At 33.9% G+C, this 12,539-nt stretch overlaps 1 protein-coding gene across 3 annotated transcripts in view; it reads left to right on the top strand.

Moving 5' to 3' along the window:
• LOC111056226 (oocyte zinc finger protein XlCOF6) overlaps nucleotides 1-12,539 on the top strand; it is a 65,811-nt gene that overhangs the window by 29,517 nt on the left and 23,755 nt on the right. Inside the window, exon 9 of one of the 3 annotated variants that reach the window (XM_039428634.1) lies at nucleotides 6,667-6,862. The exons of 1 other annotated variant lie outside the window; for it this stretch is intronic. In XM_039428634.1, coding sequence (XP_039284568.1) covers nucleotides 6,667-6,772 — 106 coding nt within the window. In that variant the 3' untranslated portion in view covers nucleotides 6,773-6,862. Of the gene's footprint in view, nucleotides 1-5,347; nucleotides 6,217-6,666; nucleotides 6,863-12,539 lie in introns of those variants that run through there. One more of the 3 variants, XM_039428628.1, reaches the window with a different exon arrangement.

The raw sequence follows: 12,539 nt of genomic DNA, 5'->3' as shown, positions 1-12,539 counted from the left end.
TATAAACAGTAGTCTGATCGTAGTTTCAAATATGTTGCCGCTAATTGTCATTATGTTATTCCCCTAAATTATTCTCGTTTAAGAATGAGGCTTACATTTTTAATGTGCAATGAAAGTTGTGTGAGTGTACCACACCAGATTTTTTTTATTGCTTTCATCGGCAGAGAGATCCTTTCGGATGTTCTGACTTGCCGTAATACCCTATCAACACTCAAGTTTATAGGTTATGTCTTGGGTTCCTCATGTTTTCTCATAAAGACCATAAAAAATATGGTCTCGTCCTTATACCGTACTGCAGATAGTTGCCCATAGATTTTCAACAGTTCATTTCTCAAAATCTCTTACATTTCCATCTCCCAGTAATTTGTTTTGGAATCAAATTATTGTATTCAAATTCTTTGTACTATTTATGAATAGATAATATCTATTATAAATTATAATACAATATGACTGGTTTTTCTATGACTTTTATATGTAACTTTTTGTAGTAAAGTACATACGTTTTATTATATGTAAGTAGGCTGCATAATATACAGGAACAGTAAATAGTAATATTTGAGTTGATACTTTTATTTAATAATGTAAACTTCAATCACCAGCCTTTCTACTCCTCCCCCCCCTACACACACACACACAGAAAAATAGTCTTGTGAGGGAGATCCCTACATATTAATTTTATTGTGTATCATGTAATTATTAATAATTTTTATTATAATAACTTTTAGTAGCCTACATACATTTTTTGGACTCAGAATAGTGTGTGAATCAAGTTATAATTTACATAACCTCTAGACTGTGTATTCCAAATTAAGGTTTAAAGCAGTTTTGGGCGAATGCCTGTTGTTTTTACCTGCATTGTATTTATTGTCTACGAATAAATGAAATTATTAATTTAATGTAATAACTTTAGTAATAATTTTTGTAATTATTTTTGTAATTATTTTGGGAAATGAAACGTTTTTGATATGATTTGTTTTTTTAGTTATGTAGTGAAACAATCTCTGCTTGAAAAGTGCTTGGATCATTAATATTATCCAAGTAACTCAGATATTCACTGTTTTCAGTATCGTATTGGATGTTTATTTTAAATTATGCTCACTACGATGTCAATCAGGCCTACTATATTCATGATTATTATTTCTAAAAAAATATACATTTATTACATTTATTATTACATTCCTTAATCACAACATCAAATTAATGATTGGGAGAGAATCAACAGGATAAACCCAAAACTGTTCCTCTCCCTAATTTTGATAAAAATAGTCCAAATGAGGTTATGAAAACACTTTTATAAAGATCACAAAAATTTACAGTCCAAAATAAGTAATTTATTAATTTTGTACCTACTAATAAGAATCTTGATTAATGCTGAATAAAGATGTTATTCTTGTGGATATTAGATGTTGACAATAAAATTTATAAAATTAATATGGTTTTATTGATCCACCTTAGCATTCGGTCGACTTTTGTGGTTGTTGTTTCTTTCTTTATGTCTGATTCTATGAATCGAATTAAGTCCCCCGGGCTGGAGAAGTCGCTCACAATGTCACTGATATTCTGTCAGTGTTGTTCTACTTGAAAGCATTGGTAATTTGAATTAAAAGTTGAATTAGAGTTAAGAATGTTTCAGGTACATTAACTTATTAATTGCATGCACCTAATAATTCCGCAGATTGTGATTTGAAATGATAAATTAGTACAATAATTTTGTTATACACTTGTATTTTATACAATTTTGTTATTCAATGTTATTATGTTATATCCTCAAAAAAGACGAAATAAGTCAATTTCGTTGGCCAACGAGCTTGATCTATATAATGGTCCAAAAAATATATTTATGTTGAAAATTGGATTTGATTGATGAAAGCATTCGAAAGTTGTCATTGAACAAACAAGCGGATACCAACTCAAGCCTCCAGTCGAAAAGTAGGAACTCGTCACGCTCGTTCGATAAACTAGTTGACCGAACGAAGTGAGGTCTTAAGATTCAAGTCGACGGTTTGGCATTTCTCTTAATGTTTATATGTTGCGCATTTACGGCGAAACGCGGTAATAGATTTTCATGAAATTTGACAGGTATGTTCCTTTTTAAATTGCGCGTCGACGTATATACAAGGTTTTTGGAAATTTTGCATTTCAAGGATAATATAAAAGGAAAAAGGAGCCTCCTTCATACGCCAATATTAGAGTAAAAATCAGACTATAGAATTATTCATCATAAATCAGCTGACAAGTGATTACACAGATGTGTGGAGAAGCCAGTCTATTACTGTATTTGTATAAGGTCTATAGTTTCAATCAAAGACATTAAAGAGGTATGCATCTTTAAGCTGGGTTTACACCAAAGTTATTAACAAAATGGTTATAACTCTTAATCCTTATAGATTCTATTAGATTGTTGACAAAGGACGAAAGTTGACAAAGACATATGTTCATCATGTGTATGATAAGTTATGTTCAATCTAATATAATTTAAAAGGATTGAGTTATTAACATTTTTTAAATAAATTTGGTCTAATCGCAGCTTTGAGGTCTTTGGTTTCAATATTTTGTTTTGCAGTCATTGTATTATTATGCGTGCCCATCAGTATCAATATTCTCACATTCGAAAAAACTGATTTAATAGGTGAATAAAAATAAACAAATGAACTAAATAATGCTGGAGAAATTATAATATTTTATTTTCTAAAAAATTAATTTTCATCAGATAGATCATCATATCTTTCAAAGATCATCACAGAACTGGATGAATTATATCATATGAAATACAAATTCAAACGTGAACTGAGTTTGTTAACATTTAAAACAGTTGACATCTGGTACTTGTGGATGAGAATACTGCGTGAGGTCTACTGTTCACAGAACTACTAGTAAATAGCTTCAATTCTCCCCCAATTTTTGATTTTGCACTTATACGAAAAAGTAAAACTTTTAGTAAGTGAAAATAGCAAAATTTGAAAAGTAAAGCATGCCTGACTGCTGACGGCTGTTATAAAATGACGTCATGCTGGGTGGTTGACTTGAATAGCTGGATACAAATAATCTGGGTGATCAAAATTAATGTTAGTGGAATCGACCCACAGTACAGTCCACGACTGTAGTAATAAGTTGTGGCTAAAAAATATTGGTTTGAAAATGGCTTTTTTATTTGAATCTCAAGAGCCAAACCATAAAAAGCGTTTTTTAGGTGTTTTCAGATGGCGTTTTTAGAGTCGACAGGGCAGGAAGCTCTCCAATTTGCTGATAGGTTTGAAGCTCGGGAATCAGCTGTTAATCAGCCGATCGGAGAGCTGAACGCCTAAAAAACGCTTCGTATGGCTAAGCCCTTAAAGCTTGAGTTGGATGTAAAGGTGCGTACAGACTGATTGCCGCGAACACGCGAATTACACTTTCCATCAGTCGATACTAATATTAATATATAGGTATCTTATCGTACAAATACAGATATAATCAGCTGATGAAAAGCGAAATGCGCATGTTCTTGACGCAAAAGTCTGTACGCACCTTTTAAGCTACGACACAAGGGGAGCAAGTGTCTTGAATATTTCACGAGTGTTTTATCGGCCGAAAAAAAACATTGCATACACTTTTGCTATAGAACCACTTCACTTATATGGGCTACTTTTGTACAAATTGAAAAAAATATATATATAAAAACTTGTAGTACCCTTTATTAAATATTTCAACAACTAATAAAAGGGTAGGCTACTACAAGTTTTTATATTGTTTTTACTATTGCTATAAGTATATTACGCATACACTTTGTCATGAATATAATATTTCCTCAACAACAGATTACAGAAATTGACTATCCAAAATTAGGCTGTTTTCTCAAATATAACACAAATAGTCAAAAGTACCTCTAACAGATAGTAGTGAAATCTGATTCAGTCTTTATGGGCTAACTGCAGTTTTTGCTTTGTCTAACAAATGTTTTTGGTAAAATTTAACTTTAAACTAGTGGATGATGATTTATGGAATGTTTTTTGGGTTAACTGCAGTTTTTGCTTTGTCTAACAAATGTTTTTGGTAAAATTTAACTTTAAACTAGTGGATGATGATTTATGGAATGTTTTTCATTTCACTGCTTTTTTATCAGTTGGAGTGAAGTGTTTCAAATTCAAGATTAATGATTATTTATTGAACTTTATTATAGTGTATAAATTGTAATGTGCAAGATGCGCCAGAGAAACTTACTTATTTGAAAGGTCAATAAAAACAAAAGTACTTTAGTTATTGCTTCAATCTTTTATATGAGAATACAATATCTCAATTTTTTCCATGCAGTCTTGAAAATGAGATCAGACCAATGGCGATCTCCATTGTGCATACTCTGATGAAGTCGATTTTTGAAATTTCGTTGCAGTATATCAATCCGTATGTTGGCAATGGCATCGCGAATGTTGTTCTTGAGGTGTGCTATGGTCCGTGGTCGATCGACATAAACCAGGAATTTCAAATAACCCCATAAAAAACGCATTGACGAATCGCATGTGGAAATGATCCTTGTCACTAAAAAAATGACCGCGTCTTCAGGCAGGTTGTCAATCAGCATATCACATGCATTTTGACGGGCAACGAAATCGCGTCCAGTCAATTCTTGAACAACAGTCAATTTATAGAGATGATGTCTTCATAGAAAATTCGTCAAACAGTTGAGTCAGAAATTGCCATAGCAGGTGCGTGTTTGCTAGCCGAACGCCGGGAAGAACGCACAACTGACTGCCTCACTCTTTCGATATTTTCTGGAGTTCTGATGGTTCATTGAAGTCCATTTCTGGGTTTAGCGACACTTCCACTCTCCTGAAATGAGTCAACCCACGACAGAATCGAATTATGGCCAGGAACGAGTCTGTGGGGAAGAATTTCGAATCGAGCGCGGAAGGTGATCGACCATTAGAAAAGAAGCTCCCAACTGCGAAGGCCCGCTGCTCTCTAGACCAGAGCATGATGGCTAATTTACTTGAGGGAGGATAAACTTGAGAACCTCCCCCTCCTGCCCCTCTAAACTACCAATTGAACGTACGGGAATTTTTTTAAAATAAGTAAGTTTCTCTGGCGCACCTTGTATAATACAGTTCATGTTTTTTTTACAAGCAGTAATTAATTTTAAACGTAATTACAATATCAGTTGACCTACACACTGAGAAATCATTAAAATCTTCTTCATGTGTGTTTAGTTACGACTTGAAAGAGACATGTTATTATGGGGTCAATAAGTTTGTTGGATTTTTTATTTCCATTTAGGATGTTATAGTTATTGAGAAAAGTAGAACTTTATATTTGTTAATGTATCTCAATTGCCTGATCAAATTTCCTTTATCCATGTATGAATATGTTTCAGATTTGCAGGAGACTGCAGGAAGTTCAGAAGAAGTGGACTGCAGCTCAGTGAAGAGCGAACCAGTGATGTGTCCTCCTCAATGCAGCACATCTCACCAGAGCAATGCCACACAAGTAGCTGAATTGGACAGCATTAAAACACATTCTAACAATCAACCAAATAATGCCCATGCAAAAAAGCCTATGCTCTATAGGTGTGCTCACTGCAACTTTGAAACTCGCCAGTTGCAATACTTGAAAAATCACATTGCAAAACATGCTGGAGAAAAACTATCTAGCTGTGTTTTTTGTGATTACAAATCATCCAATTTAGTTGATTTGAAAAGACACATTAAAATGCATTCTGGCGAAAAACTCTCCAGTTGTGAGCTCCGTGATTATAAAACTGCTCAATCAGCTAAATTAGTAAAACATTTACAAATGCATTCAGTCGTGAAACATCCTATGCTCTATAGATGTGCTCATTGCAGCTATGAAACTGGCCAGTTGCAACATTTGGAAAATCATATTACGAAACACGAAGGAGAAGAATTTTTTAGCTGTAGTTTTTGTGATAACAAAACATCAAGTTTGAGTGATTTGAAGAGACATATTAAAACGCATACTGTGGAAAAACTTACTAGTTGTAAGTTCTTTGGTTATAGAACTGAACCGACTGAATTTATTCAACATGTAATACATGCTCAAAAACCCCATACAGTTGTAATTTTTGTGACTATAAATGCAGTCAATTAGGTGCCTTCAAAATCCATCTCACAACACATGAAAAATCATTCAGTTGTAAAATATGTGGCTATAAATGCTCTAATCCAAAGCGTATGGAAATTCATATCAGGAAACATACAGGGGAAAAACCTATCAGTTGTGAACTCTGTGACTATAAATTTAGTCTGTTAAGTAATTTGAGACGTCATTTGAGGACGCATACAGGTGAAAAGCCTTACAGCTGTAAACTCTGTAACTTCAGATGCGCTCAAATTGGTAGTATCCAATATCATTTTCGCAAGCATCATGAAGATGAAGATTACAGTAAACTATATGACTATAAACCTGCTACAAATTAGAGGTGGTTTATTAAAAAAAAATATTGGAATACTAGCTGGCTCGGCAAAATTCGTACCGCCAAAAAGTCAATGTATCTCATGTCATACTTGACTTTATTTGGTGAATCATGAATTTATCTGACAATCAATATTTACATTTACATCTAAATACTGACTTTCTATGTGCTTACTCATGCAGCATTTATTATTCTGGAAACATATTCTTCTCTTATTTATTGGTAGACGATCAATCTATCAGTGAAGTAGCCTGCAGCACATCTCACCAGAGCAATGCCACACAAGTAGCTGAATTGGACAGCAATAAAACACATTCTATCAATCAACCAAATAATGCCAATGCAAAAAAAGGCTATGCTCTATAGGTGTGTCAATCAAATGCGACAAGAAGCCATCTTCGAAAAAAATCATGCATAAATCGTTACACTTGTGAATTCTGTGTATATATAAGCAGTAGATACAGGAGAAAAAAACAACTTTAGTTGTGTACTTTGTAACAAGAAGTTCCGTCAGTCAAATTATTTGAAATACCATGTAATATGATAAACCATCTTAGAATACATACAGGAGAAAGAACTTTTAGTTTTGTACTTTGTGTAACAAGAAGTTCCGTCAGTCAAGTTATTTGAAATACCATATCACAACACACACGAGTAAATACCATTACATACCAGTGTAAAACCGGCATTCAGTTGTTAATTTTGTGGCCTTAAATTTAAGTCGGTCAGTAAATTTGAAAGCTCATCTCAGAACACATACCAAAAAAAAACCTTCAGTTGTGACTATAAAATTTGTAAGTGTCACATATTATGAGGAGACATCACCTAAAACATATTGCACAAAAATATTTAGAACTTATATGAATGCCTTCAAGAGCAGTAAGCCACAAAGATAAAAAATCATCTCTTATGATTATAGTGTTTTTTACAATGAATGAATGAATGAACACATACAGGCAAAGATTGTCGAATGCAGCCTAGTTAATACCAACAGACATCAATGATTCATGAGGGTGGAAAACCCTTCTGTTGTTCATGACTCCCAAATGCGCATCAAGTGGTTCAGATATCCTAAGGTGGATATCCCTAGGATTAGAATATTCGAGTCTGTTTCCATATTCACGAACTTGTCAACGAAACCATGTTTTTGCGACAAGCCCCACTATGAATATGATTTATGAAATGTAAAATCGCTCCTGGTGGTTCGGAACCCACCGTCAGCCGCTTATTCAGGTTCGATTTGGAACGTGAGTGGGGGAATGTTTGACTAACCAGCCGAAGCGTGAGTAGTGAAAGATGCAGAGCAGTTTGAACGAACTGTAGGATAGTGAATGGCCCGCTATACCTAATAATTTAAACTCACATTAGGCCTACCAGCCTTCAGAGATTGGCCATCACATAATACAATCATTGCTCAAAGAGGCTGCTACCTATATTTTAAATATCCATGGTGATAACACTCAGGTGAATACTTATTTTGATGCTAATATTACTTATTTTGATACTCAATTTGTTTATTATTGTAAAAACTATCACGCTGTTGATTATCATTATGTTATGTGAACATTATTTTTATTTAGATAAGATGTTAATTTTGTAAATAGTTAACAATATAAAAGAAAATTCAATCAAATATTAAGCTGTATTATTTATTAATTGAATTGAATTTATATAAATTATTCAACCTAATGCTCTAGGGACACTAATTTGAGGGACTTCAATTATTGATCAAAGCGAAGCTGAGGTCTTAGTTTCGACTCGATCGGCTTTTGTCTGTTTGTTTGTTTGTACCGCAGTTACAGTCGCAGTTATTGTCCGATTTGGATGAAATTTGGTATACAAGTTCTTTGAAACAAGGCGCAGAAACGTATGTGTAACGATTTTTGGTAAGACCTCCGGTTTTTTTTGTAATATTTAAAAAACCCAAACTAACCTCAAAAGTTACTTCTTTGTATCTTTGAAGATACAGCAATTCATGTTCCTACTTTTTCGCTGATTTATTGTCTGATTTATTTCGCTTATATTGTCTACTGCATATTCTATTTTTCCGTCAGTTGACCGATTTCTTAAATTAATTATTAGAAAAGTTGTAATATATGTTTATATTGTAAATATGGAGACGATATAAAGGTACCTCCTTGATAAGTCCGGTGTCCCTTCAAACAGTGTCTCTAGCACTTTCAATGTTGAAAACAATAGATGACATGGCTAAATCTTCACAATATACTGTACTTACTGTACTGGCCCTTCTCATTAGATTGAAAGTTGTATTAATGAGCGAGGTCTACTGTTCGCAGAACTACTAGTTATTGTTGTTTCTCTATACCTGGTCTCTTCAAATTATTTTTGATACACATATTTGTTTCAGTACAGTAGGCCAACCTATGTATTAATACTGACAAGATAGTTATAAGGTTTACAAGATATAACGAGAATAATACCGTGTGGTATTAGTTTTTTTTTCAATTGCTGTTGAAGATGAGTGATTTCTCTGATCTGTGAATGGAGGAAAGATTTTATGTTTCAGTGAATAACTCACACTGTATTGTAGCGAAACGTCTCATATTATGGCACAACAATTGTTAGGCCAACCTCTATCCATAGCTCGAATATCAACCAAATCTGAGAGAATTGCATTTTTAATGAAATCCATGAATAAAAAAACATCATGGAATTTTGCAAAAATGGTCAAAACTTGAAGTGCATACATAGGCACAGGATAGGAACAGAAAATACTTGCAGTCAATACTTCCTCAATTACATATTAATGCCCGGTTGCAGAGTAGTTACATAAAATCAAACATAGCTATGTTAGACATAGTTTAAAATCACATAAATTAATGGTTGGTCGTTGCACAGTCGTTTGCGGGAGCCCATTTAGCTATATCTCGAATTAGTATCACTCATAGGTCACACTGCAGTTTTATTCACTTTTTTCCGTACATTTCAGTACATGCTTCTAACCAACCAATGTCTTGGCATCAGGGAAAGTTTCGATCGACATTACTGTGAACAGACCTAAAAGACCTCACATAAAATATTGATAAACCATAATATGCCGAATCTTGGCTTTTGGCGAGATTTCTCACCATATTTGGCGATAATATTACAGATGGTTTTTAATAAACATCTTTTAAAAAATCTGGTGTGGTACACTCACACAACTTTCCTTGCTCATATTTGAAACTACGATCAGACTTCTGTATATCTATATATATAAAAGCGAAATGGCACTCACTCACTGACTGACTGACTCACTCACTCACTCGCATAACTAAAAATCTACCGGACCAAAAATGTTCAAATTTGGTAGGTATGTTCAGTTGGCCCTTTAGAGGCGCACTAAGAAATCTTTTGGCAATATTTCAACTCTAAGGGTTGTTTTTAAGGGTTTAAAGTTCGTCTTTTAGCATGTATATTCTTCTTCTCCCAATCTCTTAATTAGAATTGAAATTTCCATATCATATGTTACTATAGAACTATAATCTAGATAGAGTACCTCTTCGAAACAGTTGTTAACTGGCAACTAAATTAATAATTTTGTCAGGTTGGCATTAAGTTGAGTTGATTTTGTTAGGTTGGCACCAAGTTGAAGATTTAAATGCATTTATCGCGGAAAAATTGATTGGGCACTGCTACTTCAATCCTGGGAATATTATATTACTAGCCGTCAGGCTCGCTTCGCTCGCCATATCTGTTTAGCCAGACGTTTAGTCTGGACCCCCGACTGGAGAAAAAAATGCAGGCGAGCGAAGCGAGCCTGCTGATCTCATTCTTGGACGATCCAGTCGGGGGTCTAGACGGATATGGCGAGCGAAGCGAGCCTGCTGATCTCATTCTTGGACGATCCAGTCGGGGGTCTAGACGGATATGGCGAGCGAAGCGAGCCTGACGGCTAGTGTTTATATATACAGTAATTGTCTTCAGAGTACTTTTTCCTTTGTGTAAATTGTGAAATTCAATGATTTTTTAAAAGTCGTCAAAACAGCTGTTCTACATAAGAAATATCTCGACTAAGTTATGTGTTCTCTTTTTATAAACTGCTCTACCCACCTACCTCATGCACGAGAAGGTTACAAAGTCCATTTCTCAAGGATGGGGTTGGACACCCCATCAATTTCCCAGGAAGGAGACTCATGCCAGTTGATAGAGCTGATAAATAACTATACAGGGTATAAATTTGAAAAAAATCGGTCAAGTTATTTTTGAGAAAATCGTGAAAAACATGGTTTTTTAGTAATTATCCGCCATTTTGAATTAAATTTTATTGAATTTATTATTGTCGGATCCTCATGGTATAAGGACCTCAAGTTTAAAATTTCAAGTCAATCGGTTGATTAGGAATGGAGTTATCGTGTTCACAGACATACACACACACACACACTCACACAGACCAACACAAAAATCATGTTTTTGGACTCAGGGGACCTTGAAACGTATAGAAAACTTGAAATTAGGGTACCTTAATTTTTTTTGGAAATCAATACTTTCCTTACCTATGGTAATAGGGCAAGGAAAGTAAAAAAGCTATCACAACCTCTAAAATGCATTTGGCGAGTGTATAGTTATTGGATTTAACAGCACAACTTCGGGCCCATAACTTAAATGACCGTTTTTAGCTATTGGAGAAATAAATAAGCTCTTTTTGACGACTCTGCAACGAAATCATGTGTTTAATTGGGCGTTTTTAGTTTTATGGGAGCTGTAGTTTACTTTGACATCTGTAAAATAAGTTAAATGCCTGATTTTAACTTTATGTGACAACTCTGCAACCGGACATTAGATACAATCATTAGAAATAACAATTCACAATTTATAGTAAAAACGTTTATATCATAATTTGAAATAAGTATAAAAACAATACGTATCAATAATACAAAACAATACGCATCATGACGACTAATGCATAGTGTTGAACACTATTAACTATAGTGATATCAACTATTGATTTCATTCAATTGTGAAACAATCACAAAAATCTCAAGTAAACTTATTAAACTGGTTAAAATTTATAACCAACGTCTGAATTCACCAGATCTATATAAGATTATATAAATGACCTTGAGAAGCAAATTATCAAAGTTGATCTGTTGATGAGGTCACTTACTGAAGCTGCGTTTACACCAAAGTTATTAACAAAATGTTAATAACTTAATCCTTATAGATTCTATTAGATTGAACGGAACTTGACAATCACAAAAAAGATTTAAAAAAATGAAATCAAGTTCATCATGTGTATGATAAGTTATGTTCAATCTAATAGAATCTACATATAAAGATTAAATTATTACCGTAACATTTTGTTAATTGACCGAACGTAGTGAAGCCTAAGATTCAAGTCGACGGTTTGGCATTTCTCTTAATGTTTATACGTTGCGCATTTACGGCGGAACGCGGTAATATATTTTCATGAAATTTGACAGGTATGTTCCTTTTTAAATTGCGCGTCGACGTATATACAAGGTTTTTTGAAATTTGGCATTTCAAGGATAATATAAAAGGAAAAAGGAGCCTCCTTCATACGCCAATATAAGAGTAAACATCAGACTATAGAATTATTCATCATAAATCAGATGTTATCGGATGGGCACGTTAAACTGTCGGTCCCGGCTGAAGTATGACAGTCGTAAGGCCCATTGACGGCTTAAATTATATATTCAGGCGGTGGAACATTCCCGAAAGGGAACTCCCCACCAACAAAAGCCATACGAATTTATTTTTTTTTTAGCTGATAAGTGATTACACAGATGTGTGAAGAAGCCAGTCTATTATTACTGTATTTGTGTAAGGTCTATAGTTTCAATCAAAGACCTTGAAGAGGTATGCATCTTTAAGCTGGGTTTACACCAAAGTTATAACCGTAACAAAATGTTAACTTAATCCTTATAGATTCTATTAGATTGGACGGAAGTTGACAAACACACATGTTCATCATGTGTATGATAAGTTATGTTCAATCTAATATAATCCTTAAGGATTGAGTTATTAACATTGTGTTAATAAATTTGGTCTAATCGCAGCTTTAAGGTCTTTGATTTCAATATTTTGTTTTGCAGTCATGGTATTATTATTATCGTGTCCATCAGTATCAATATTCTCACATTCGAAAAAAACTAATTTAATAGGTGATTAA

Source organism: Nilaparvata lugens, chromosome 1 (assembly GCF_014356525.2).
Source record: "Nilaparvata lugens isolate BPH chromosome 1, ASM1435652v1, whole genome shotgun sequence".
NCBI lineage: Eukaryota > Metazoa > Arthropoda > Insecta > Hemiptera > Delphacidae > Nilaparvata > Nilaparvata lugens.
Note: the sequence above shows the minus strand (reverse complement) of the source record. Positions and strands in the feature narration are given on the sequence as shown.